We start from the raw sequence: 27,868 nt of genomic DNA, 5'->3' as shown, positions 1-27,868 counted from the left end.
CATGTGTAACAAATGGATACCAATTTACATTTCATTTGTTCTCCTCCAAAGCCTTGACCCTACCCTTAATTAAGATTGAAGCTCTTGCTTTTAGTGACTCAACTCAACATAATGTCTATGAAATGTTTGCATATAAACGCATTCAGATTAGATTTATAAATGCCTTGTTGCCATGGGCATGAGAGGCCTTTTGGCCACTGAAACACAACAGAGAATTAACATCCATATATTTGAACTAAATAGCTAGGCCTAGGAACACATCACATTCACATGGCAATTGGCCACACAAAATTTGGAGTTACCACCACAAACCACATACCAAATTTCCAAAAACTTGAAATTACACATTGAAAGTATAAATACAACTTTTCAAACTTAAAACAACTTCAACCTATTTCTCAAAGCATTTTGCCCCCCTTTTTCATCAACTTCTGCCAATGTAAAACCGCTCTCTACTCCCAAAGAAAAAAAAAGAATATAATCTAAGCTATATCACGGCGAGCCGCTCACTCCCGGGAAGAGTTCTGATATTTTGTTAAAAACGTCCATTACCTAAGACATAAGGGGAAGAAAACAAAATCACATCATTTCAAACCGAATCAAATCAAACTATATTTTTAATCCTAAATCAAGACTTCATTAAGTCTCCAGATTATTTAATGTGCAAAGAAAGAATTGGACAAAAAGAAAATGGCATTACCTCCTTGTCATTTTGATACTTTGCGATGCTTAATGGGTTCTGTGAACACTGCAAAAGCAACACAGCATATAATTAGTATCATTATCGTCTCAAAAAAGTTTACCTTGCACTGATAAAAAGACTAACATCCATAATGGCTTGTTGAACTCTAGGGTTTTGAAATGCCATGGCAACATCAGGATTTGCCATGATCTTTGAAATAACCTCCTCGGGTGTAAGTCCAATTTGGTCTGCAAAACAAAACATAAATAGAAGGGTACTATAATTAGAAAAACAACATACAACATTCGCACATAAGTGAGCAAAATATTTTGAGTCTCAAACTTACCAAACTGCTGCTTGACCTCCGGACTACTAAGATCGAAATTTTTCAACGAATCCATCACTCGGTTGTCCCAATCGGTGTTTCCACTCATATTAGTGCTGGAAAACAACATCAAGTAGAAAAGAACTTAAACAACTTTAACCAATATGCCATAACCAAAGTAAGAAAAGAGTGTGCCGTTATTTAAAAGTTCGATTATCTCTCCATTAGATGGGGGAAAAAGTTGCTTTCTTAAATCAATTGCAAAAATATGAAATCACGACACTAGACAAAATCAGATATAAACATGGAAGAAGGAACTTACAGCATTTCTTCAAGTTGACTGCGATATTGTGGATTTTGTAACATCCCTGTTAGTCAGTACAACATGCATAGAGATTTGAGTAATAGTCGGTATATATGGTTTCATGGAATTAATAGCAATAGCTGCATTTGCAGAAAATAAATGAATATATAACACTAAGAGCAGAGATTGAGAAAATCTAAGAGGGCTCCAGGGGTGTGGCCTGGGGGAAGAAAACAGAAGATATAGGAGTATATTAAAACAGTAAGATAGACTTACATTTGAAGGTAGTAGGATTCCTCATCTCCTCGGGTAAATAGCTACAAAAGCAAACATACAATTCATAATATAATATGAGGAAATTATATTATAATCATTTTCATTGGCAAGATAATACTAAAACCATTTTTTTTCTTATTTAAATTATTACAATAAGTGCATGGAAAATCGTCAAAGTTTCATCACAAAATTCAAAAACCTCCATTCAACAAGATCATATGCTTTCTCAAAATCTGATTCAAAGATTAATTCCTAGTAGAATTAGGATACGTTGATTCATACATATGTATAAAGCATAAGCTATGTTAAATATTTAGCAGACTTGTTTAGGAAATTACAGACTTCTTTCAATACTTTCTCTCCATCTCTCTCTAGATATAGCTCATGATTTTACACAAGGGGGAAAGAAATAAAATTTCAAGTTGCATGTGATGATGTCCAATGAACCTTGAGAACAATTTCAAAATAAAGGGACTCGTGTACAAGGAACGAAGACAAAAGCATAATTCAGAATCTATAACAAACAACAACACACAACATAATCACTATTTAAAAAAAAAACAGAAGAGATAGAGAGAGAGATTACGGATAAACCATCTTTTGCACGGTAGGATCTTCCATCATCTTTTCCAAAGCTTCTACTGAAATGGTTTTTCCTTTTTCTATCCATCAATAAACATTGTACAACAACAAAATCAAGATGTCAGCTTAAATTATGTGAAATACTAAATTGCAAAAATAAAATGTATTAAATCATAACAGTAATTAGCAAAGATAAATATAAGAAACCCAAGAGAGTCAGTTAATGGATTTCTAGTGTCTCGAGTAAGACATAGTAACCTTATAGATATTATATCAATGCAAGGGCTGACAGTTTACCATACTATATTATACAAATGAAATTTTGAATGTATAAAAAACATACTCTAAATGAATATAAGTGTTCTTTCTTAGATTCATTTTCGTAGTTTCTTTTCTTTTCTTTTCATTTTGTGTGTGTGGGTGAAAGAGACAGACGACTCTTTCTCATCTTTATCTATTTAGGACAAATAATCTTAGGCTCCTAGCTAGAACTACAAATCTATACGTTGACCAAAAATTCTTTATCTATTTCCCACTCTCTGTTTTTTAATCAAAACATCAGTGTCTGTATTATTAATATGAGAAATAATACAAGAGGTATGGGATTACAAGAAACTTACTACCCATTTGTGAACAATCAAAACAGAGAACAAAATATAACTCCTAGAACACAGAAACTAAAGAGCAGAAACATGAAATTTCCTGCAAAAAAAATGTGCTTTTCTTATTATGAGGAAAGCAACGAAGCCAAACATCTGTACTTACGAGTGGATTGAGACTCATTGGAAGCACCGAAAGGTCCAAAACCTTGATTAGAGGTAGTTCCGTTCTGATATACCTTATTGAATATGCAAATAAGTTAATCTTCTAAACGAAGCACAAGCTCTGAATATTTTTAATATCAACAGCAGTTACTTACTTCTCCAGCCACTTGATCTTGACTATCTTTAAATGAACTAGTCTGGGCAGCATCTTTTATGCTACTCTCAAAGGGACTTTTTTCTGTGGTTTCTTCGGGAGAGACATCTACAAAAGCTGCAAATAAAAGTTGGGAAAACATTTAATCCTTAAAAAAAAAAAAAAACATTTCATTTGTTTTGATTTAAAAAATAAATAAAAAAAACCGTTAAAATGTAAACATGAGAATAAGTACGGAAATGCATGAGAAAAGGAACCAGCATCAAGGAAAACCAATCCCCCAATAGATCTGATAACATAATCAACACCTACATCATAGCAGTCCTTTGTCAAGCTAGGAAAAGCACTTAAACTGGATACACATAGTTTTGATGATTTCCAGGTAAGATAAGGTTTATATATTCACCACCCATAGCTGAAATTCATTGGTTGACAAATTCTTAGCATCCGATCTTCCATACACCCATATCATGTAACCAAAGATTTTACACTTCATCTAAGCAGCAGAAATTGACAAGGATTATGAGAGAGTGGGGCGATTCTATGTGACATGTCATTAGTAGCATAATCGCATTTAGAGAGCATCTTGTAGGAATCTAGGGATCCTTTACCTTCTTTTACTTCTAGTAATACTCTATCTTTCCTAATAAATAAACCCAAATAAAAAAAGAAAGAAGAAATCCATAACATGGATTAGGCAAAAGAAATGGTCAATTATAAACAACTAAAACAATATAAATAAAGATACTTAATCAAATAATATTTCTTTGATAAAAGCAACATCTCCTATGGGCAGACCAAGATATATATTAGGTTCAACCTTCAAACATGAAAACGTGAATACGATATAATGACAGCAGCAGAAAGAGTTTTTTTTTTAATACCAATTTTCTTTGCTTCCTTCTTTTCTTCTGGTTCTTCATTGATACGAGTGGCTGGTGCAGCCTCTACTTTTGTTGCAGCCACATCAACTGTCACTGAAGATTGAGAAGAAGATGGAGGAGGAGAGCTAGCAGGTCGCGGTGGTGCAGCTGATGGAAATGGGAAAGGTGTGCCTGGACCCGGAGAAAATGCAGGATTGCTGAATGGACTATTTTGTGTATCCATTTGACCCATCATAGTCTTAAGAGCTTGTTGCATTGCATATTTCTGTCAGAACATAATTATTAAACGAACAAAACTATGAAGAAAATATATATATATATATTAATAATGGCATTGCCCTAGTGCCTATATACTATAATGTCGCATATTCTTTTGTTTAACCTCCACAAGGAGATAAAAAACAAAACAGCCATAATTTTGGAACCTGTCCCATATGTTGAGTAAGCACCAGGAAAAAATTATGATCTATAATGAATGGATTGGGACTCAGGACTTCATTTAATTATTTTCTTCAAGTGACAAAACTCCCTTGTGTTCCCAGAGCCCTTTATTTTATGAAAACCAAAAAAGTTTTCTTGATAAAAACAAGAAAAGAACAAGAATTCCTCTTATTAATACGAAAACTTGTACAGTCAGAAAAAGAAACTCAAAATATTTACGTTCAACTTGACAAAATCAGAGTTAACGGAATGCCCCTAAACTCCCCTCTTGCAACTATTTTTGTAGGAAAATCTTTGATGCACACTAAGCAATCAAAATCAAATTAAACAAAACATATGCCAACTTGTGGGAGGATAACACTAACCTTTAAGTTCCCTGCCACCTGCCATTGCAATCAACTTGTCAAACATGGCGTAGTTGAACATTTAATATTTCTGAACTCAATAAAATAAAATATTCTCTCACCCATGAAAATAGAGCTGAAAGACCAACACCTACTCCGATCCAGAAAAGAGGTGATCCCCTACAGAAAACAAACAAAGAAAAAAAGAAAATCATAAAATAATTGAATTTATGTAATAGGACTAGGAAAAACACACACACACAGCACACTAAAAGGTTATTGACCAAACTTAGCCTCTTATCACAGCATGACTATTTAAATAAAAGTCATAACAACAATACCAACAGCCAAAAAAAAGTGTGATGTGATTACAATTGCGAAGAAGAGGGACTGGGAGGCACAGGTTGTGGCGTAACACCAACTGAAGATGTTTGTTGACTACTACTTGATGAAAAAATGCTTGCGAACTTGTCTAATTTGTGTCATCAAAAAACAATAAGAGTCAGTAAAAATACACTGCAATTTCATCTTTAGTTATCAAAATATGTGATACAATATGCTGAGAGGTTTAAGATACATTCAAAATCTCAATTTTAACTAACTTTCAATCCCTCCAACTCCAAATAAGGACTAAGTTCTCCATTCTTCCCTCCTATATTGTGATATTGTGTCCTATTCCCTTCCCTAAATAGTTACCTCTTGTTCCTTACCTTCTAACTATCATTGAAACAAAGTAAACACAAACACAAAAATTTCAAATTTGAACATAATAACAATTATAAACATCGTAAATTTAGATATACTTAAATTAAATCATGGATAATTTACAAGAAAATAAACAAATGATAGTCAAAGTGATTATGCCATTATTTCCTCTTCGTATAACATATATATAATAAATTAACTGAATAAACAAATACAGAGAGAACAACAAGAACCTGAAGAAGAAGAAGAAGCTATGATAGTAGAGAATCGAGAAGGACGGGAGTGAGAAAGAATGGGTCTGAGAGTGAAAGCGGCGGCGGAGGAGGAGTATCGGAATCGCAGCGGAGCAGTCGATGAAGAAGGCCTTTGAATGTAGGGACGATTAAGCGAATGGGAAAGAGATAGAGACATTGAGAGAGGCATCGTCACCATTTGAGCCCCTCTTCGATTCTTCTGCTATTATTATTCACAAGAAGAAAAGAAGCATGAAGAAGAAGAAGAAGAAGAGAGTGTTTGGGTTGGGGTTTTAGCCTTTGCACTCTCGCAGTATCAAATCAACTATCATCTACTTCTACACCCCCAACGTAATTACCAATTTACCCCTCTTTACTCCTTTGTTCGATTTTTGTTTTTTTTTAATAACCAAAAAGTTTGGTTTTAGTAATGGATCATCTCTATGCTTAGGCTTCATTAATGTAAAATATCGATGATTTAGATATAATCTCATTATATAATATGTTATCACCACTTTTAAATTTTTTATTATTATTATTAAAGTTAGCTTTATCTTTGGTCCAAAAGAAATTACTTTATATATTTTTTTCATTTTTCTAGATAGAAAAATCATATTTTTATTGTAAACATTTATCTTTTTATCGAGATAAAATTGGATTTTACTCTAATTTTCTAATAATTATTATATAATACAGTCCACTTTATTACATAGAAAATGACTATTGTATTGTAATAAAAAAATTAGAGAGAGAGAGTCTCCTGAGTCCTGCTAAGCTAGAATTCAAATTAACGAAACGACATGGAAGAATGATCCAAACGACATGAAAAATGAAATGATGCAAGGTCAGGCTCAGGCTCAGCCGCAGAGCTGTGGCAGCAACAGCAGCGTGGTTCCGGCGAGCGAAGTGTTCTGGTCACTCGTCCACAAAGCCGATAAGAAGTTCTCCAAAATCCGAGATCTTCCCTATTACCACCGCAACAGGTACTATCATTATCACACTATTAGGTACTACGATTACGATTAGGGTATTGAATTTTGACTTGATTTTGACGACGACGACGATCGATGGGATCAGGCAAGAGTACGATGCTTACTTCTACAAGGTCTTCAAGGTCTACACTCAGGTATGGAAGTTCCAGCAGGAGAATCGTCAGAAACTTGTCGAGAGTGGTCTCAAGAGGTCCGAGATCGGCGACATCGCTTCTCGGATTGCTCAGCTCTACTTCGCTCACTACATGAGGACCAGTCAGGCCAGCTATCTCCACGAGGCTTTCATTTTCTACGACGCCATTCTCACTCGCGACTACTTCAATTTCCACTCCCACTCCCACTCCAATCCCCCTCACGACCTCTCCCTCGCCTCCAAGCACCTCCGCTTCATTTCAAGGTACGCTGCTGCCCTTCTTGCTCAATTCGGCTTAGTGATAATCAGTGTTTCTTGTGAATAAACAGATAATGTGTTTCAGGTTTCTGATGGTGTGTTTGCTTTTGAACCGGCGGGAAATGGTTCAGCAACTGCTTAACCAGCTCAGGCTTTTGCTTGATGAGTGCAAGAGGACCTTCAAAGAAACCGACTTCAAGGAATGGAAGTTGGTTTTTCAGGAGCTGGTTAGGTTTTTGAAGTATGACACCAATTTTATGAATATCAGGCCTCTCAGGTATAGTGTTGTGTTGGACTCTTTTTCGGACTCACTGTCTCCACACACTTGTTCTAGGAATCTGAGACTTCGAGACGCTGTTCTCGCCACTTATCATCACAATGAGGTTAGGTATCGATCAAGGTTTTCCTTCTCTTTCTTTTTATTCAAATTGTAAATGCTTATTTCTCTGTGTTTTGGTGCTGTTAATTGATATCCTTGATTAGAGTCTGTCATTATAAACTAGGACAAATAAGGTAGTTGATTCAGTGTTTTATCGAAATACATTGCTTTGACACTCTTGTTTCGCTGTTATTTGGTATTATTGCACCTTCATTCCATGGCTAATTGATTTGAACCTTTATTCCTGTTGTTGTTATCTTTGGTACAGGTTAAGTTTTCAGAGGTCACTCTTGACACTTTCAGAATGCTTCAGTGTCTGGAGTGGGAACCATGTGGCTCATTTTATCAATCAAATCTAACAAAGAATGGTCACAATGGGCCTTCTTCTGCACCTAAAGATATTCTTGATCCTACACTGCCTCCTAACCCTAGAAAGGCGGTTTTACATCGTCCTTCCATCACACATTTTTTAGCTGTGAGTATGACTATGGCACAAGCTGATGTGCATGCTCTTTTTTTTCTTTATTTTGTATTAGGTAATTAACCAACAATTACCTGTTTTAATATAGATTTTCAATAAGGCTCTCTACAATTTTCAACTTTCATCTATATATGGAATTGAAGTAGATTTCTAACTTATATAAATATTAATCGCAGTAGTTTTCACTGATACTCTTTACCATTATAACACATAATGTTGCAAGAGTTGTTAAATAATTTCAATGGCTATGTAGTTTTATAACACCTAGACTCCTAATATTCCCCCCTGCTATGGGGCTATTACTTCTGTTTTCCATCTTACACTAAAAGTTACGTTCATTTTGGATATCTCAGGATTATGGAAAACTTCGAAATTATCTATGACATTAAAAAATGATTAAAGAAATCATAGAGATTTCACATTAAAGAAATAATAAATAATAATCATAGATATCATGACAAACTTATGTTCAATTTAATTCATCATGTCAAGGACACCATAATTGCAAATATGCTAGCTGATTGCAGTTTACATTCCTCCTTTCCTTTTCTTTTATGCTTGTATTTATTTGTTTACTAGTTAAGTTAAAGTTTTGGCATCTTTAAGTTTGCTTGCAAAAATCATGAAATCTAGTTTGAGAAGGCTATTTATATCTGCTACTGTTAGTTGAAGTTGTTGGTCTGCTTTATATTATTTCAGAATTGTTGTGCTCTTAAGATTATTTAAATTTATATGTGTCTGCTTTCTTATGGCAGGTTGTGGCCACAATATGTGAGGAGCTCCCTCCTGACGGAGTTTTATTAATTTACTTGTCAGCTTCAGGTTTATTTCCTTTTTTTTTTAACTTTTTACCTCATTATTGTTAATTATGTTATAATTTGTAGAAAGTTCTTTATTTATTTGTATTGTTTCAGAAACAGAAATATTTCTGTCTCCTACAGGTGCTCCTCGGTACTCTCATGCCACCTCCCCTTCTCCACTAGGATCTGTGTCTGAAAGACCAGACCCTTCTTCCGAACAGTCTGAAGAATATAGCTCAGCATTAGATTCTGGTTGTTTACAGTTTGGGTCTCGTGGAAATGGAGGTACATACTCTATACACAATTTTATTTTTTTGCTGAGAATATATGCACGATTTTGTACTCACTGTATGATTGTTCTCGTATTCTTTGTTTTTAAAATTTTTGCCCTTGATTAAGTTTAAGATTTATTATTGATTTTCTATACAAATGAAATACATCAAGAAAAAGTTATTGAATATCATTGGTGACATTTACTATTTGATTTATATCGCATTTTCAGTATTGAATTCTTATACATGAGATGAAGACTCAATTTTATCATTAACTTGAGTCAGGATTTTTGGTTATTCTAATGTCAAAAGAATCATTTTACAGGAATAAATTGCATTTATCCCAGTGACTTGGTTCCATTTACAAGAAGACCACTTTTCTTAGTTATTGATGGTGACGCCAATGAAGCATTTGAGGCAAGTAATCATCTGCCGTGTTTGAATACATCTACTTATTTAAATGCATCAGTTCTTAATTGTGATGATATGTTACTATAAATAAATAAAGTTAAGTGTGTTGTTTCAGATACAATCCTGTTCACTAAAAAAATGATACATTATTCAGTGGTACATAAGTGAAACTATAATCATTAAAGCAACAAATGCTAGAAAGTACTGGTACTGTTTTCAGTTATTATTTATTTTTTAAAACATTTTTCAGCAAGACTATTAAAGAGTGTTGTTTGTTGCCAGCTGTTCCTAAAAAATGATTCTGATGTTATCTGGGTATGTTACTGTGGAATTTTTAATTAGGCTAAGTTAGGTACCCTAGAAATCACTATCTAGTTGTAGTTGAATAGATATGTTTGTTAGTTTGGAAATGTTAATGTCCATAATGCTGTGCAGATGTAAACTTTTAGCTTCTGTTCATATTCTCTTAATTTTCAAAGATACTGTTTGAACTTGTTCTGGGCTGAGTATTGACGTGAGAGAGCTTGTTCTCGTTCTTGTTGTCATTTGGCTCATCTCTTGTCTCTCGTATTTTTAATTTATTACAAATAAACATTAAAGTGAAGGAGGAAAAAGAAAAACAGGACTTCAATTTTGCATTTATTAAAACAAACTGTTTATGATGGTTTTGATTTGTATGATTAGTAGTGTACTTATTTTGGTTTCTAGTGAAATATTTATTTTACCGATATAAAAGGTTATTCTGGTTATGTGAGAAGGCTATAAATGGAGCAGAAAAAGGAGAAATGGCAGCGATTCTTCTTTCTCCGAGAACTTCATATCACTGCACAAGTGCTGATTCACCTCGTCATTCGACTGGAAGTCTATTCACTGTTTTTCTTACAGCTCCATTACAGGCTTTCTGCCTGTTGCTTTGCATTTCTGACTCGGATGTTGAAATGGTGTGTACCAGTCAACCCTTCTGGTTTATGAATACTGCTGTTTTAGTTCTTCTACTGACTCACTGGAACAAAATGTTTCAGGATACATATGTTGAGGCAGAGAAATTGCTTTCATCTTCCTTAAATGATTGGGGTGTAAATTTAGCTGCATCAGATGCCCTTCATCCTGTCTGGGCGCAGATTTTGCGCGATCCTTTCCTTAGGCGACTTGTCTTGAGGTATCATTGATTTTCAATTTTTCTTTTCACTTTTCAACCATGTTTGGATCTAATAAAACCTTGTACTTTTTCTAATTGACGTGCTATTTGATTGAACTGAAACTTGGTTGTGTGTTTTGTTTTTATTGTTGGGTTAGCTGACCTATGTTTAAAGCTTTGGCCATCTCCATAACATAGTGGTATTTTAGTTTTAAAAAATTGACCCTATGACAGTTACAATCTTAGGACTGTAATTTACTGCATTATTTAAAGCACAGCCCAGTTAATAATATGACGCAAAATAGTCCTTTCAGTGTTCATCAGTGTTTTTGCTCATGGAATAATTGAAATATGTGGAAACAATGAAATATAAACGCTTGAAAAAGTTATAAAAAGAAGCCCCCTTTTTTCTCAACGCTGGTGAAATTGATTCAACAAAGGTTGAACATTCTTGCATATACCAGAACACCTTCTACTTGTCCTACTTGCTGGTAAAATTCAATGTCTGACTTTGTTTTGTTTCGGTAAAAGTTAAATCCCCAACATTGACATATATAACTTAGCATTGTTGAGTTGTGCATTGAAAAAATTATAGAGCAGTTACCGAGTTGTGTATTTTCTTCTCTACAGGTTTCTATTCTGTCGGGCAGTGCATGCATTACATGCTCCCACCTTCAATAAGGATGAATTCATACCAAAATCTCTGCCTGCGCTTCCACCGTCTTTCCTCCCTTCAACTGTCGCTTGTCAAACCCTAATTTTGCAGCTAGCGAATATCTTTGGCGCTACCAACAGTTTCATAATCTCTGATTCGCTCGGACTTCCTGAAAATACGTGTGGTGACACAGACTCAATGTCATCTTCTTGAAGCATGGGTGGAGCCGTTCTGTGTTACATTAGGCGGTTGGGTTGGTTGACTTGTCATGCATTGATCGAGTTCAAACAGTCAAAATATCCGGGTTGTGTTTTCATAATTGTGCAAGTACTTTACAAGCGTGAAAATTCGGGGCTAAATTGCTGCTTTAAAATCAGGTTACTTGAATGTTGGGTATTTTGGCTCTATTTTTGGACATTTAAATGAAGATGGTGTTCATATTAAAGTAAACCATGGTTAGTTTTGGCATTGAAAATGGATTGAGCTTCTATTGAGACTCGGGTCTCCTTTGGTGGGTGTTTTTTTGAATAATTATGAACGAATCACTTTTACTGTGTAAAGAAATTGTTAAAAGTAAGTACATCAAGTTGTTGAAGGTGTAAATTTTATTCTTAAAAATGGCTATTAATGCAATAAGTATTATGCAATATAAAATATGAGTTGTAACAATTTAATTGGGTGCAGACAAATAAATTTGAGTTTTAGTAGGGGGCATATTGCCGATATATTTCAAGTCCCAAAAGAATTTGAGACCCAAACAGAGTGGTTGGCTTGGCAAAACTATAAATAAAATGGCAGTGGTACAAATAGTTCAGCCGACTCCAGTCCAGTCCAGTCCCTGGGAGATGGGTTTCCTTTTGCACCGTTTTGCATAAATTATTTCAGTTGTCTCATCTATGCTTGTATGGACTTGGTAGTACTTTCCACGTGACCAGAGTTAATAATATATGATTAATAATAATATATGAAAGTTTGTGTATTTATATATTAATTTAAGTTTGATATTTTTTTTATCTGAAATATCATTTTTTTTATATATATATTTATGTTTGGTATTGATATATAGATATGATGAAGAGATACTATAGATAGATAGGAATGAGTAAAATAGTGTTTGTGGCATAACAAGTTGATGAAGCAACGTTCACATTTTCAGAACTGTCTATATATATCTTTATATAATAACTATTTGACAAAACAGCTGAATTCCAAGAGTATCTGATTCTCTCTCTCTCTCTCTCTCTCTCTCTCGATCAATACCATCCTTTTATATTAACAATTCCTTTTTTTTAATTGACTATACTAACCCTTGTCTTTATATATTCATGAATATAGATATATGCAGATCTTAGAAAGCTATATATATATATCATTATATTAATTTAAGTTTGATATGTACTTTTCAACCTTAACTTCCAACAACATATCATTATTCATATAACCCAACAAATCATCATACGTACGTACACTCCTTTCCTGCTATTATTTTTACAGTTAGTGAGTGTCCTTTTTACTGGGCTTCCCACTAAATAAACGCTTAGTATATATTCCATGAATATTTATATATATATATATATAGTCGAATCACACGTTAATTCAAGCATAACAATAACATTAATCTTAATGTACATATTAACGGTATTAATTTTGATATTAATTTATAATATATATTTATAGTAAGTAAACAAAAGTACAGCAACTGCATGTTATGTTATATAAAGTTTAAAACAAACGTCCCTTACCTTTAGATCTTTGTCCTTACATTACCCACCTCCACTCCACTCCACTTAATGGACCACTAATTAATATTATCATTGATTCTATCTAATAAATCTACCATATATAACACAAACAACACCAAATCAAATCAAACCAAACCAACCTTTATATTTATTACTAACTAAAATTAACTGTAACGCCCACCACGTAACTATGGTTACCAACCATGAGTACTTCAGGTCAAACATGCTTAATTTTAGAGTTCTTAAATTATAGGCTACTGAAAAGAAGATGCATCTTGTTAGCATAGGTAGTACCTATTAATCTATTTAAGCATCATTCAACTGTGTAGTCCCATACCTACATAATTTAAGTCATCTTCAACCGTGTAGTCTTATACCTACACAGTCTTAGAATCATCACACTTGACATTCCTCATTGTCCAGCTTTTACCCAGCTTTTCTACCTGCAGATCACAGGATTCTAACTGTAACATTAACTACTTTTTATTTTTATTTTTTTTGAAATGAATGAATAATGAGTTTTCGAACTACTAATTTCCCTCTAAACTTATGAGTTTTACCATGATGCAATTGACTTCTTCTTCCATTAAAGTGGTATTCACATATTCGGTTGGCATGCATTCGACCACAGCAGATCATCATATAAAAAATGTACTAATACTACTGCTATGTTTTCTTTTTTTCTTCTTTTTTTTTTTTTTTTGGTTTGATTAAAATTGAAAAATCGAATATACTTGAAAACCATGGTCAGATATTTACATGATTCATGGTCAGAACGGGCAACTATTCTATTCCATCATTTACTCTGCTTTTCTTTTAAAAACGATGGCATTTTCGTTAATATAACTAAAACACATGCCCATTTTCACCAACAGGCACGGCGGTCAGAGCCTCAGTCAGAGTCAGACAGTGGAGGGAGTGGTCCACTGTAGTTGACTGCAACCGCAAAACACCCAAACATAACTCGCAGCCCAATATCCACCCACGTGTCCAACCCACTCTGACGTGTCAACAACGCTCCTTTCTCTTTCCTTATTAAACCAAACCCCCTTCTCTCCCCGCTCTCACTCACTATCTCATTTCTCTCCATTTTTTTCATAACCAATAAACGACACCAATATCTCAGCTCCTTCACATCGAAACGACAACGACATTAATAATGGCGGAAGCATCGTCTTCTTGTCGGAAGCTGTTCGTGGAGATAAGCAACGCCAAGAATCTGATGCCCAAAGACGGGCAAGGCACGGCCAGCGCCTACGCCATGGTTGACTTCGACGGTCAGAGGCGGAGGACCAAGACCCAGTTCAGAGATCTCAATCCTCAGTGGGACGAGACACTCGAGTTCATCGTCCACGACTCCGACGCCATGGCCTCCGAAACCCTCGAGATCAATCTCTACAACGATCACAAGAAGAGTGGCAAGAAGAGTACTTTTCTCGGCAAAGTCAAGATCTCCGGCTCCACTTTCATTCCTAAATCCAATGAGGTTCCGCTTGTTTACTATCCTTTAGAGAAGCGGAGTGTGTTCTCTCAGATCAAAGGCGAGGTTGGTCTAAAGATTTACTACGTCGACGAGAATCCTCCGCCCCCGGCTGAGGTCAAACAAGAAGCTGCGTCGGCTGAAGAGACCAAACCGCCGGAGGATGCCCAGAAAGAGGAGGAGAAGAAGAAAAGTGACGAGGAGGTTAAAACAGAGGAAGCTAAAAAGGATGGAGGCGGTGATGATAAGAAGGATCCAAAGGCGGAGGCTGATCAGAAGTCTCCTGCGGAGCCAACGGCTACTACTGATGTTGCTGTGGTGGCTACCACGGCGGCGGCGCCTGCTGAGGTTGAGAAACCAGCAATCGCTCACACCGATACGAGTTCGAAACAACAGAACCAGATAAGTAAAGATCAGAAAACGACGTCTTCGGAGGTTGGTGGCGGCACCTTGACTTTGATGGACCATAAGCTTCGATCCATAGCCAGTGACCGAAGCCACAGCGCATACGACCTCGTCGACCGAATGCCTTTCCTCTACGTTCGTGTTGTAAAAGCCAAACCATCTTCTTCAACATCCTCCGTCTACGCGAAACTCGTTATCGGAACTCACTCCATCAAGACCAAGAATCAGAGTTCGGACAAAGACTGGGACCAAGTCTTCGCTTTCGACAAAGACGGTCTCAACTCCACTAGTCTCGAAGTCTCTGTTTGGACAGAGGTCGAGATTAAGAAGGAAACCACAGAGAATGACAAGACCATCACCACCGTAACTACCGCCGAAAGTTCTCTGGGAACGGTGTCGTTTGATCTCCAGGAAATCCCCAAGCGAGTGCCACCAGATAGTCCACTAGCTCCCCAATGGTACACTCTTGACTCAGATACTTCGCCTGGAAATGACGTCATGCTTGCCGTGTGGATAGGGACTCAGGCGGACGAGGCTTTTCAGGAGGCTTGGCAGTCGGACTCCGGTGGCTTGATACCAGAGACCCGAGCCAAGGTGTACTTGTCTCCGAAGCTATGGTACTTGAGACTAACGGTCATCCAAACCCAAGATTTGCAGCTTGGTTCGGGTGGACCCGAAGCTAAGCCTAGGAGCGGTGCGGACGTGTACGTGAAGGCACAGCTTGGGGCCCAGCTTTTCAAAACGAGCCGAGCTTCGGTGGGGTCATCGAGCCCCACGTGGAACGAGGATCTGATGTTCGTGGCAGCCGAGCCGTTTGAGCCGTTTTTGGTGGTTACAGTTGAGGACGCCACGCACGCACACTCGGTTGGCCACGTCAAGATACACGTGCCGACTATTGAGAAGCGTACGGACGACAGTGCCGAGCCAAAGTCCAGGTGGTTTAATCTGATTGGAGGAGATGAGAAAACACAACCCTACGCTGGGAGAATACACGTGCGGGTTTGCTTGGAGGGTGGGTATCACGTGCTTGATGAGGCGGCGCACGTGACAAGTGATGTCAGAGCCGCTGCTAAACAACTATCCAAAGCTCCGATTGGATTACTAGAAGTCGGGATAAGAGGTGCCACTAATCTGCTTCCCGTTAAGACCAAAGACGGTACACGTGGCACTACCGATGCTTACGTGGTTGCCAAGTATGGACCTAAGTGGGTCCGCACCCGTACTATCATGGACCGCTTTAACCCACGCTGGAACGAGCAGTACACTTGGGACGTCTACGACCCATGCACTGTACTCACCATTGGAGTTTTTGACAATGGAAGGTACAAGCGCGACGAAGCGGGGAGGCCAGGGAAAGATTTGAGGATCGGAAAGATACGTGTACGGCTGTCAGCGCTCGACACTAATCGAGTGTACATGAGCTCATATTCTCTTACGGTGTTGCTCCCCGGTGGTGCTAAAAAAATGGGAGAAGTGGAGATCGCCGTTCGATTCTCATGCGCCTCGTGGTTCAGTCTGATCCAAGCTTACAGCAGCCCAATGCTGCCCAGAATGCACTACGTCCGCCCCTTGGGCCCGGCCCAACAAGACATCCTCCGCCACACGGCCATGCGCATCGTGACGGCTCGCATGGCTCGCTCCGAGCCGCCATTGGGGCAAGAAGTGGTCCAGTTCTTGCTGGACTCCGACACCCACGTGTGGAGCATGAGGCGGAGCAAGGCCAACTGGTTCCGCGTGGTGGGGTGCCTCTCGCGCGCCGCCACTTTGGCCGGTTGGCTCGACGGGATTCGCACGTGGGTGCACACTCCCACCACCATTCTGATGCACGTGCTCCTCGTGGCCGTGGTGCTCTGTCCGCATCTGGTGCTCCCCACCGTATTCATGTACGCCTTCTTGATCTTAACCCTCCGTTTCCGGTACCGCCGCGTGATCCCTGCCAACATGGACCCGAGGCTGTCCCACGTGGACTCGGTGGGCCATGATGAGCTGGACGAAGAGTTCGACGGGTTCCCTTCAAATCGGTCGGCCGACGTGGTTCGGGTCCGGTACGATCGGTTGCGGGCCTTGGCGGGTAGGGCCCAGACTCTGTTGGGTGACGTGGCGGCCCAAGGAGAGCGGTTGGAGGCTCTGTGCAATTGGCGGGACCCGAGGGCGACGGGGATATTTGTGGTATTTTGCTTGGTGGCGTCGTTGGTGTTCTATGCGGTGCCGTTTAAGGTGTTCATGTTGGGATGGGGATTCTACTACTTACGTCATCCTAGATTTCGTGGCGATATGCCGTCCGTACCGATGAACTTTTTCCGGCGACTACCGTCGCTTTCCGACCAAATAATGTAAGAGTTGTTTTAGTTTGAATGTTTTGGCACGTTCCCGCGGTTGTATTTTATTTATTTATTATTAAATTTATTTTTGGAAGTGAAAATATTGATTCATTCTTGATAATATTTATAACGTTGTAATATGTAAAGTAAGTGAATTGGGCAGAAAGTTGGTGATGGTCGGCAGCATAAAGTTACAAAAAAAAATAATGTGACCGTTTGGATAGTAAGAAAAAAATAATATTAAAAAGATTAAGAAATAAATAGAGTAAAGTGAACGTTATATTTGTGGACCATAGACCATAGACGATAGCATAAGTCTCTATGCCACATTTATATACATAATAAATAAGGTAGACAACATCTACTTATGGTAAATCCTCAAAGTTTGAAAAGTTGACTCCTTACACTACACCCCTAAATTCTAATACAAAAATGTGCTTTTTCATTTAAATATCATTAACATTTGTTCTCAAAGTACTAAAAATTGATTACTTAATTGAGTTTACAAAGGCATTTAGTTTTTTTTGTGATGAAACTTTGTACATATATTGAGAAAGAAAAGGTGGATTTGATGGTTGTTGTGATTGGCTTTATTTTTTATAAAAACATTTTGGTTGATAATTTAAAATGGTCATGTTGTATAGTACTCTTTTGTTATGTTTTACCGTATAATTAATCCGCCATCTTTAAATTCAGTAAATTAATACAATTGATTGTGAAAACAATTTATAAATCTCATTTAATGGCCTTCTAAGACTTAAGCAACAAGTAGTTATGTACAAAGTTTATTGGCATAAGCATTGGCTAGAGATCATAGTAATGAGACTGAATTTTGATCAAAATTTCAGCCTAAACACTCGCTAGATTATGCTGAAATTTAAATCGATTTCACAAATTACTGTAATCACATTTGCATGATCATAATGAATTATGAAATTTTGATTTCGGCATAAGCATTGGCATAAGAAGTAATGAGACTGAATTTTGATCTCTAACCAAGTGGCTTGCTTCTTGGTGCGTCCACGGCAAGAAACTTGGTGTTTCTAATAAGAGTGACGGTTCACCACCGCTCTTATTAGTAGCAACGTTGTGAAGTTTCTCGCTGTGTCCACAGCAAGAAACTTGGTGTTTCTAATAAGAGTGACGGTTCACCAAAGGGGTGGATACAAAGCCAGGGCAGACAAAAACTCAATATAACAAACATGGCTAACTAAATAATGCACAACATTATTTCTCATTACTATGAGTGAATCAAATCACATGGAATACAATAGGTTTTAGGGCACAAGTCCTATGGTAAGAGCAGAAGCAGGTTTAACATTCCAAAAACTAAAAGCTGCTTGGCAATCTTATTGTTCTATATGTGGTACAAAAGAATCTATCTGCATTGTTGCTTTTGGAAACTCCTGGAAGATACTAATCTTGACAACAAGGTTTTTAACTTTCTGGAACCTGGTCCCGGCTTCAGCACACCAAACTTGTCACTCTGCAAAGTGGAGCACGAGCTGCGCATTCTCCTGGTCCCAGAGCACCATCCGCCATAACTGAACTCTCCACGGCGTCTCTTCAGAAGCTCGCGATCAATCTTGTTGAGAACCTGATCATTCTTCTTGAATTTTCTGGCAAAGGGGCGATTGCTGAGAACCATCTTTCTATAGTCTCTGAGTCCCAAGGACCTGGGATGTTGCTTAGGAGGTGTGTCCCAACTAATGTAGTGAAGATCATGATTGACTGTGGTGTTCTTGTAGTTCTCGTCGTTGCATATGACGGTCTGGAAGTAGCCCTCGGGGGAAGACACAACGTTGGTGTAGTATAGGAGGAGAGTCCTTGGTAGATTGTCCCACCCCACTATGCAATACTCGGCAAAGGATCTTGATATGATTGTCCAAGCTGAACCTGCATTGTTGTCAAGCAATAAAAGTTCAAACCCAGCTTTCTTTTGGTGAACTATGAATTGAAACTACATGTATTTATACATTGACAAAGTAACTTATTTTATATAATCACTTTTGCAAAATAATATCATTTTTTATAATTCTTTGTAAAATGGCCTGCCAAACACACTAGACACCTATAAAAAAATTTGCTGACACTGTCAAAAACTCACAACTCCCTCTTGGAAGCCATTTCCCAAAAAATTATCAAAAGAATGTCAGAATCATATTATAAAGGATTTTCACCCATTACTCTGAAAATAATGGTAGAATAGATTAACAACCAAACCGCATACGTCATGAAGGTAAGATGGGGTTATTATGTCATTAAAAGCACTAATCACTGTTGTGGTTGCAGGGTCATTGTAACAACACCCCAAAACAGCCGAGGCCTAACCTAAGGTTCAAGTCCTTAACTCCCAATATAAAATAGTAAAAGAAAAAGATTATTAGCACAAAAACAAAACAAATTTGGCAAATTAAGTAATTATTTTCTGAGTGGAGACAAAGTCCATTTTTCTTCCCAAGGAAATGAAACTGAATGCTGTAAAATTATCTACAATAAGTTAAGAGTGGGGGAGAGATCGATGGAGCAGGAAGCCACGTTGCATTCCAATAATATTAGATCTTATCTTAAGTAGGCATGGACATATGTGTATCATGTCATATAGGCACGTGCATTTTCCAGACTATGCAGCACCTGATGTGCACATGTCTGTCATAAATGTGCAAAATTACACTCTAGTAAGTTTAATTTGGGCATATAAAAGAAAAAAGTTGGGTGGTGGCGTAATCAGTATATAGTAACCCAATAGTATTGGTCACACTCACATAGTTAGGTGGAATGAGAAAGGCTTAATGTGGATATTAAAGATCCATGTGACATATGGCATCATCTATAGCCAGTGGCAGTTGCATACCTACCAGCAAAAGGCCATTAAAATATGAAGAAAAAAATTGGAAAGAGACATTCCAATATTGCAAAAGTGATACAGAACCACACACACACACACACACCCTTGTGGAACACGCTATATACAAATGGATTACAAAATCCTTTGGCAAAAGGAAAAAAGGCTAATAAAATCCATTTTCATATTTAGAAGTAATCTAATCATGATTGGTTTTTCTTTGTATGGTTTAACAACTAAATTCTTTTCATGTGAGTAACCACAAGAAGAAGATCTATGAGCTAGGCCAACATTAAAACAGAACAAGAAGCCCAATTTAAAATATTTGGAATTGTTTATCAAGCAAATTATTACCCCACTTCTTCCAAGTGGGTCCTCCCACGTTTTCACAAATCTCATTTCAAGCTTATCAGAAACCAGAAGATGTGTTTTGGTAAAGTAAATTTATTTAATTATGTTTTTTGGTTTGACATGACCAGGCTAATAACAATTGTACCTTGTACTCAGCAACCTTTAGACGTGTCATGTTTGTACAGAAATTCACATGTTCACCACTCATATCATAACAAGATTTTCAAAGGAAAATTCATTTTATATAATATAAAGTGAGTAGAGGCCGGCCAAACCCAAATATCTTCTACTATTTCTGCTTCCTCATTATAATTACTAATTATGTATTTTTCTGGTAAACAAAAAGACAAAAGAACAAGAACACAAACATACACACACAAAAAGACTAAATTTTGATTCTGTGAAGAGAACAACAAATAAAGTGGAAAAACCTGTGTAGAGCTTGAATGCAGTTGGGAGAGCTCTCTGTCTAATAACCCACCAGATCTCTGATTTATTAAGGCTGTAGAGTCCCGGGTCAATTATGATTGGTTTTCCTCTCTTGTTCCTGCCATTGCCAAGCAAAAAATTGTTCTGATAAGTCTCTCAGCCTAAATCACAACATAACATACATAGAAAGAAAAAAAACAAAATCAAAAGACAAAACGTTAGCATGAAAAGAAGCCTTACAGTTTCCAACCTAATCGGCTGGAGTGCTGTATGAAATTGAGATCTCTACTGGGCAACTCCGAAAATGCATGGATCAGATCTGAAAACAACCACATTTCCCTTTTAATGGATTGAGAAAAAACAATAGAGTAACAAAAATGAAAACTTTGTTTCAGTGCGACAAATGATCGAACACAAAAAAGGTGCACTCACCATACCATCTTGAGAGACCAAGGGGTAGTCAGAAGCACTGAGATTGATGAACCAATCCCACTTAGAAACCCTCAAAAGGATTGACATTGCATGAAGCGTGGTCGAAAGCATAGTGGGTCCTCTGTAAGTCACCAAGTTGGAGTTTCCAACAATCCAAACATTACCCACTTGGCTAAAAACAGGGTGTTCGCTTATGAACTCAGCCAGGTCTCTGTGCTCGCTCCGTGGCGCTCCATAGTCCATATGAATCAAATAGTAGTTACCCGGATGGTACAGAGCGTGTAATAATCGCTTTAGTCTGCCCAAATCACCTTTCGTGGCCGAGATCAAGTAAGCGAAGGTCACTGGATATGGCGCCCAACTAGTGTTGTCGGAGTCCTTCAAGTTGAAATACTGATTCATAACAACATTAGGCCTGAAAGTGGTGACGGGTATTGTTAAAATAGTGGGAATATAGAAAAGAGAGAAGATAATGGAAGTTACAACTAGAGAAATCATGACAAGTTTGATACTCATTTTCCCAAAACAATTGAGAGACAAAAAATGGTGTTTAGTTCTTCATTAGAATAGAATAGAAGGTAAATGAGGATGTGTTGAGAGAAGAGAGAGGGTTCTTGGTTGCTTTAAAGGGAGGGAAGTTAGAGTGTTGCCTTCACTCACTTTAGATTCTCTCTCTCTCTCTCCAAACAGAAACTGCACCTATAATAAGCTAAGCTAATCACAAGATGAGATGAGATGACATGATACCATTCCTTTTTCATTTTTAAGTGCTACTCTTACATTAAAAATAAAAAAGATGCAATTTTTACCAGTTGAATTTGAGAGGATTAACAAAAAAATTAAGTCTTTAACTTCCTATCAGTACTTTAAAGACTCAATTTTTAAGAAGGGTAGTATACCCCACTTTCTTTAATTGTATTTAGTGATACACTTAATCCCAAAATGTTCTCTTTCTTCACCATCATCAACCTTTCTCTCTATGGAAAAAAGCTCTTTTATTGCAGTGTCACCTTCAACACCAACATGTCCATTAAACTTAAGGTCGGACATGCCTTTGTATTGAAAAGATATAATTTCAAAATGCACTATTTAATCAACCAATTTGACAAATGCCAACAAAAAATTGACTAATGATTGGCTATATATGTCTGTTATAAGACAAACTCAAAAGGTAGATCCTTGATTTGAACTAGATCTACTACAAACAAAGTAGATAAATTGGTTTAAATAAATTTCTCTTGATTTCATTTGGAGATTAAATTTTGATCAATAAAACTACACTAATTACAACATTAACATGTTAAATCCTTTTTACATTACCGATTTGTATACATCAAACAAATTTTTAACCAACTTTCTTATCTATATTTGTCTCGGGGGAACTGTTCCTTCTCACCAAATAATACATATTCACCACATAATTGAAGCTTACTCTTTCTTTCAACAAATCTTGAATATGCATATTCCTTATTTCTCACAACTCATATCTTGGAGACTTGGCTTCTTGAATAAAGGAGCAACCAAACTAACCTCTACAAATTAAATATATTTATATTTATATAATCAATACATAATCATTCAATTTAAATGATTTTTTAAGAGTAGGTTCTTAAAAAGGTGATAAAGACCTGTTTTTTTTTACTACCCTTTGGGGTTAACCTTTCAATTCTACTGTTGGATAAGTTTTTATTGCCAAGGTTGGTTGACAATGGAATGACTAACCATAAGCATGAACAGTTAGTTACTGGTTTTACTATTTTGGATTCGATTGAAACAAAAAAAGACTAAGAAACATTTATAAACAAGAAAAATCAGCACAAGTTCCATAATTCAAGCACCTCTGCTGATTACAAATCAACATGTGCAAATCTTTCTCTTTCTCTTTCTCACGATATGGAGAACTAACACTATATGCTGATGGCAACAACCAACCACCAAATTAAGACAAATCACTGCAAAAATGTAGATCACCAGATCTATATGAGGAGAACACAGCAAACTCAACCAATTATAATTCATTACAAAAACAACAATGTAAAAAAGATGTTATTTTAAGATGGTCAAAGAACAGATTATGTACCTGCTGATGAAGGAGGTTACCTTGATGGAGGACTCAGTTTAAGCAATGTGTTATTCTCAGTTTCCTTCACACTATTTGTCTAGAATAACATGCCATGATTCTTAATTAAACATAGACGAAAATCCTACGAAAACAATCCTTCTAACAAATAAGAAAAGTTCTCAATCGAACTATACAAACAAAACATAACGAAACAAACCATGACAATCCTACTTAAGTACTGAGTAAAACAATTAAAAAAAAAAAAAAAACTTAATATGTTTATTAGGCAGATGGTACTTCTTGGGCAACTTGATCAGATGGTATTTCATTGGCAACTTCATCAGATGGTATTTCTTTGGCGACTTCGTCAGATGGTATTTCTTTGGCGACTTCATCAGATGGTACAGATGGCATTTCAATCTTAATTTCATTAGATGGAAATTCATTGGCAACTTCATTACCATTGGCAACTTCATCAGATGGTATTTCTTGGGCAACTTCATTACCATTGGCAACTTTATCAGATGGTATTTCTTGGGCAAATTCATTTTCTTTGGCAGCTTCACTTCCATTGGCAACTTCATCAGATGGTTTTTCTTGGACAACTTCACTTTCATTGGCAGCTTCATCAAACGTTAATTGTTTCACGACTTCACTTTCATTGGCAGCTTCATCAAATGTTAATTGTTTCACTACTTCATTTTCATAGGCAGCATCATCAGATGGGACTTCATTTGCAGCTTCATCAGATTGGATTTCATCGGCCACTTCATCAGATGGGTTCTCATCAGCAACTTCATCAGATGTAATCCTTCCTGATAACCGAGTTGATCTTCTTACCAGTGAGGATGATGGTTGAATGGCGAGAGCTTTGCATGTTTTTCGGTTATGCCCAGGCTGTCCGCACCTACCACACTTACTTTGAGAGTTGTGTTCTCCACTAAAAGATAATCTCTTTCGTTTTAGTCTGCTAGACTTCTCGGTTGAAATTGGAGGTAAGACTTCTGTCAACTTAACATCATCCGGAATACTCCAAGTTCGAGGATTCCCAAGAAGGTTAATTTCTTCCTGGTAAGTTGCAAGTAATTCTTCCTTCTTATAGTAGCGTGAGCAATATGCATAAGGGTTCAACCTTTTTTTCGCTAAAACCGCCAAAGCATGTCGACAAGGAATTTGATCTAGGTTAAATCGACGACATGAGCATATTTTCTCATCTAAATTCACAACAAAAAGATTATCACCATCATACACTCGTGATAAGTTTGAATCTATTGGCAAAACCTGCAAAGCAATACAAATCAAACAATCTGGTTCATGTAACGTATCTGATTATTACTTGGTAACCTGAAAGAAAAAAATAAAATAAAAGAGATCATAAGTGGGAAGACATACCACCAAAGGCAAGGCTGCAACCTGATTTTCCCGCAAGACCTTCTCTGTAGCTGCTGCAAGTACTGTGACTGTTGATTCAGCTTCGTGTCTCTTTTCCGTAAACCATCTGTCCATCCAAGTAATTAGCCACTCAACCAAAGTCGCCACAGGCATTTCTCTAGCTGAACCATCCACAATATTCATTGACTCGGCAATGTTAGCAGTCATTATTGAATATCTCCCACCAGTGAAAAACGCACGCGACCACTTTTCATGTCCTATTTCAGCTAGATAAGGACGAATACCAACATCAATGTTGTCAAGCTGTTTCATGTAGTACTCAAAGTCATCTTTAATGTACGATCTAGCAGCAGCAATAAAAGTAGGAACAATTTCTTTACCACAAGATTTGAACTTGGTCTTCAGATTATTAAGAACATGAGTCATGCAAAACCCATGTTTAGCATTCGGGTAAACTTTTTTAACTGACGCACAGATATTACTTTGTTGGTCGGATATGATGCACAACCCATCACGGTCACCGTATGCATCTCTTAACTTTGTTAAAAACCAATCCCATGATGCATCATTATCAAAATCACTAATGCCAAAAGCCAAAGGGAAAATCTTGTCGTTGGCATCTTTAGCACACGCTGTAAACAAGATGCGACTATGCTTAGCCTTTAGGAATGTTTCATCAACCACAATAACAGGTCGACAATGAGGCCATCCATTAACTGATGCTCCCAAAGCCATGAACAAATACTTAAAATGATTATCATTATCTGTACCAAGGTGAGTTACCGATCCCAGATTCTTATTCTTCAACGTGTACAGATAAGAAAGAATGTTTTCATATGATTCTTCTGGGGCTCCCCTTATCATGTCCAAGGCACATTCTCGAGCTCTCCAGGCCTTCTCATAACTAATTGAAACACCATATTCATCTTTCATATCTCTTATGATGTCATATGGTGAATAAGATGTTTCTCCCAACAACTTATACTTGGACTTGATGCATTCACCGATTACTCGACTACTAGCTTGGCGATGATCCCCTTTAACATCCAAAGAGCATGTGTGCGTAGGAACATATTTTCTCACAATAAACATGTCAGTTTTCAAAAACTTTGATGCCCGAAGGAGCCACTTGCAAGTTTGATCCAAGCAAGTAACCAAAAAAAACCTCTTGTCTGATCTCCTGACTTTATACTGAAAATTGTTTCTTATAGCAAACATACTAACCACCTTCTTCAACACATCCTTGTTTTTATACAGCTGCTTAACTGCAATCTCTGAATAATGGTACTCTGATATGATAGTATTTGTCATTTCATATTCACTAACGGCATCACGCTTTTGCTTATGCTTCTTGTAGGGTCGTCGTTTGCTAGAACTAGCTTTTGCTTCTACAATGGCTCGTGAACGAGTGAGAATAGATCGGTCAACATAGTCGGCTGGTTCGATTGTTTCCACCTCCATTGGAGAATCATAAACATCATCAAATATGTGATTATCTGATGTGTGATTATCACTGTTCGTTGGAGTGGGCAATGCGTTCAAATGATTTGATTCATCATGTTCTTCTCCGTTCGCTGTTTCACTTCGTTGTTCAGCTGCTTGAACTTGATTAATTGGCACTGCTTGGTTATTGAGAGCCAATCGTTTATCCTCAATGGTGATGCACAATGGGAAGCCAGTAAGTACAGGATCCTTCTTTTTCAACGCCAAGTAAAACAAGACACCGCTGTCAGTCAATATGGTGATGGGTGGAGAACCTGGACTCACTTGATATTGAACAGTTATGGAATGTTCTGAAGGCTTGATATTCAACTCTTTGAACAACAATCCCGTCAGTCTTTTATATGTAGTTTCCTTGGGCACTAATATACCCGTCATCTTGAAGTCAACGTAGCATTTCTTATCATCCCAATGCCCATCATAGTTCACAAAAACATTAATAGTTGTCATATCTTCTGCACAAAGACACCCAGAAAAACTACATCAATCATTTGCAATCAACCATATCAAATCACTATTGACAGTTGTGTTTTCCATAGAAACAAAACCACCAGACCAATGCATAACAAGCCAGACACATTCAAATCAAATGCAATAAAAAAACCAAAAGATAATTACTTTTGATGTCATCTTTTATCTTTTATACATATCACCCATTACATTGTAAGGATCAAAGGAGCTTAGTCCTGACATATAAAGTTAAAGAAAATCACAAATATGTAAAAAAAGTTGACATTTTTCAAATGGGTTATGGGTGTTAACTAATAAAAACATAAGGGCAAGAAAGAAAAAGAGAAAGAGCTCAACCATAAATCTATAAAAAAGGGTTACTTCCAGACCATAATGTTGTCAATTATTTTGGATCAGGTCTCCCTCATTACTATCATTACATCATAATTAATTAATTTTTTTTCTTTACCAAAAATAAAATAAAATAGTTGAATAGTAATGTTCAATATTTATATTTAATCCAGAGTCAACACTAGCTAGCCTGTACCAACTCATACAAAGTACTTTCTCCCTCGAGGGGGAAAAAACAAAATCTTGAAAAATACACAGACATGTCATGTGATTTTGTGAACATGTAAAGTTTAAATCTTTAAAAGTGGAGAACAGAATAATAATTGAGAAAGTATTGAAAACCATGATAAGCTATAAAATGAAACAAAAGCACAATAATTCAATGCAGAAATCGATAAATACACATAAAATTCCAGAGAGAGACCTGGGAGGAAGGAAGGTGAGAGAGAGAAGGAAATCCGGTTAAACGGCGTCGTTGTGGAATGAGTAAAAGGAAGCTTTAGAGGAGTGAGGCTTGGAGCAGTGGCCTCATCGGCGAGAGAAAGAGAGAGAATTGTGTGAAAACGAAAAGAAGAGTGAGAGTTTAGGGTTTTTTTCGTTCTTTTCAGAAATTTGGTATAAAATACCAAATATCACCACCAGTTTTCTTTCCTAAATCCTTCACCTCCCTACTTTCTTTGAAAAAGCCCAAAAACTAAAGCCCAATACTAATTTCACTATGGGCCTTTTTCCTTTTCTTTTAACATAATAATAATTTCAAAATTGTGGTCATATTTATTATTTTTTAAAAGAAACATGATTTAAAAAAAAATGTGACAAATAATAATACAATCTTACAAGCAATACTAATTTTAGTAACTTAACTATTGGCACTGCTCCAGCTTTAGCTTTAGAC

At 36.9% G+C, this 27,868-nt stretch overlaps 5 protein-coding genes across 6 annotated transcripts; 2 read left to right on the top strand and 3 right to left on the bottom strand.

The window, feature by feature from the left end:
* Positions 1–210: 210 nt before the first annotated feature.
* On the bottom strand, positions 211–5,993 carry LOC133824898 (protein TIC 40, chloroplastic). The gene is made up of 14 exons (XM_062257918.1): positions 5,695–5,993; positions 5,129–5,228; positions 4,879–4,936; positions 4,778–4,795; positions 3,972–4,236; positions 3,089–3,204; positions 2,935–3,007; positions 2,174–2,249; positions 1,588–1,628; positions 1,330–1,375; positions 1,029–1,123; positions 827–930; positions 701–748; positions 211–552 (listed from the first exon to the last, which is right to left on the bottom strand). Exons 1-14 carry the CDS (start codon positions 5,891–5,893, stop codon positions 493–495), a joined length of 1,299 nt encoding a protein of 432 aa, XP_062113902.1. The 5' UTR covers positions 5,894–5,993; the 3' UTR covers positions 211–492.
* Positions 5,994–6,419: 426 nt separating this feature from the next.
* LOC133824897 (uncharacterized) lies at positions 6,420–11,816 on the top strand. Of its 2 annotated transcripts, none has more exons than XM_062257917.1 (10): positions 6,420–6,677; positions 6,772–7,083; positions 7,163–7,460; positions 7,725–7,931; positions 8,693–8,759; positions 8,879–9,022; positions 9,335–9,426; positions 10,179–10,361; positions 10,443–10,579; positions 11,189–11,816. In XM_062257917.1, the coding sequence occupies exons 1-10, from the start codon at positions 6,517–6,519 to the stop codon at positions 11,424–11,426; spliced, it is 1,839 nt and encodes a 612-aa protein (XP_062113901.1). In that variant the 5' UTR covers positions 6,420–6,516; the 3' UTR covers positions 11,427–11,816. The 2 variants fall into 2 exon arrangements, with proteins under 2 accessions (XP_062113901.1, XP_062113900.1); XM_062257916.1 differs by having other exon boundaries at positions 8,852–9,022.
* A 2,207-nt stretch (positions 11,817–14,023) lies between these two features.
* Positions 14,024–17,282, top strand: LOC133824896 (multiple C2 domain and transmembrane region protein 14). Its single transcript, XM_062257915.1, has one exon. It carries the CDS (start codon positions 14,115–14,117, stop codon positions 17,175–17,177), a length of 3,063 nt encoding a protein of 1,020 aa, XP_062113899.1. The 5' UTR covers positions 14,024–14,114; the 3' UTR covers positions 17,178–17,282.
* Positions 17,283–18,376: 1,094 nt separating this feature from the next.
* Positions 18,377–21,905, bottom strand: LOC133824899 (beta-glucuronosyltransferase GlcAT14A). Its single transcript, XM_062257919.1, has 4 exons — positions 21,224–21,905; positions 21,027–21,105; positions 20,789–20,904; positions 18,377–19,057 (listed from the first exon to the last, which is right to left on the bottom strand). The coding sequence occupies exons 1-4, from the start codon at positions 21,732–21,734 to the stop codon at positions 18,540–18,542; spliced, it is 1,224 nt and encodes a 407-aa protein (XP_062113903.1). The 5' UTR covers positions 21,735–21,905; the 3' UTR covers positions 18,377–18,539.
* A 1,313-nt stretch (positions 21,906–23,218) lies between these two features.
* LOC133824895 (uncharacterized) lies at positions 23,219–27,592 on the bottom strand. The gene is made up of 3 exons (XM_062257914.1): positions 27,398–27,592; positions 24,673–26,627; positions 23,219–24,561 (listed from the first exon to the last, which is right to left on the bottom strand). Exons 2-3 carry the CDS (start codon positions 26,620–26,622, stop codon positions 23,563–23,565), a joined length of 2,949 nt encoding a protein of 982 aa, XP_062113898.1. The 5' UTR covers positions 26,623–26,627; positions 27,398–27,592; the 3' UTR covers positions 23,219–23,562.
* Positions 27,593–27,868: the final 276 nt, after the last annotated feature.

Source organism: Humulus lupulus, chromosome 3 (assembly GCF_963169125.1).
Source record: "Humulus lupulus chromosome 3, drHumLupu1.1, whole genome shotgun sequence".
NCBI lineage: Eukaryota > Viridiplantae > Streptophyta > Magnoliopsida > Rosales > Cannabaceae > Humulus > Humulus lupulus.
Note: the sequence above shows the minus strand (reverse complement) of the source record. Positions and strands in the feature narration are given on the sequence as shown.

Coding starts and splice junctions, on each gene's coding strand:
- LOC133824897 (XM_062257916.1), top strand. CDS start 6,517: ATGAAAAATGAAATGATGCAAGGTCAGGCTCAGGCTCAGCCGCAGAGC. Junction 7,932..8,692: donor CCATCACACATTTTTTAGCT/GTGAGTATGACT, acceptor TTCTTATGGCAG/GTTGTGGCCACAATATGTGA. Junction 10,580..11,188: donor CTTAGGCGACTTGTCTTGAG/GTATCATTGATT, acceptor TCTTCTCTACAG/GTTTCTATTCTGTCGGGCAG.
- LOC133824896 (XM_062257915.1), top strand. CDS start 14,115: ATGGCGGAAGCATCGTCTTCTTGTCGGAAGCTGTTCGTGGAGATAAGC.
- LOC133824898 (XM_062257918.1), bottom strand. CDS start 5,893: ATGGTGACGATGCCTCTCTCAATGTCTCTATCTCTTTCCCATTCGCTT. Junction 4,937..5,128: donor AGTCCCTCTTCTTCGCAATT/GTAATCACATCA, acceptor TGTTTTCTGTAG/GGGATCACCTCTTTTCTGGA. Junction 1,629..2,173: donor GTGCAAAAGATGGTTTATCC/GTAATCTCTCTC, acceptor TTGCTTTTGTAG/CTATTTACCCGAGGAGATGA.
- LOC133824895 (XM_062257914.1), bottom strand. CDS start 26,622: ATGACAACTATTAATGTTTTTGTGAACTATGATGGGCATTGGGATGAT. Junction 24,562..24,672: donor TTGCAGCCTTGCCTTTGGTG/GTATGTCTTCCC, acceptor ATTGCTTTGCAG/GTTTTGCCAATAGATTCAAA.
- LOC133824899 (XM_062257919.1), bottom strand. CDS start 21,734: ATGAGTATCAAACTTGTCATGATTTCTCTAGTTGTAACTTCCATTATC. Junction 21,106..21,223: donor CCCCTTGGTCTCTCAAGATG/GTATGGTGAGTG, acceptor GGTTGTTTTCAG/ATCTGATCCATGCATTTTCG. Junction 19,058..20,788: donor TGCATTCAAGCTCTACACAG/GTTTTTCCACTT, acceptor ACAACAATGCAG/GTTCAGCTTGGACAATCATA.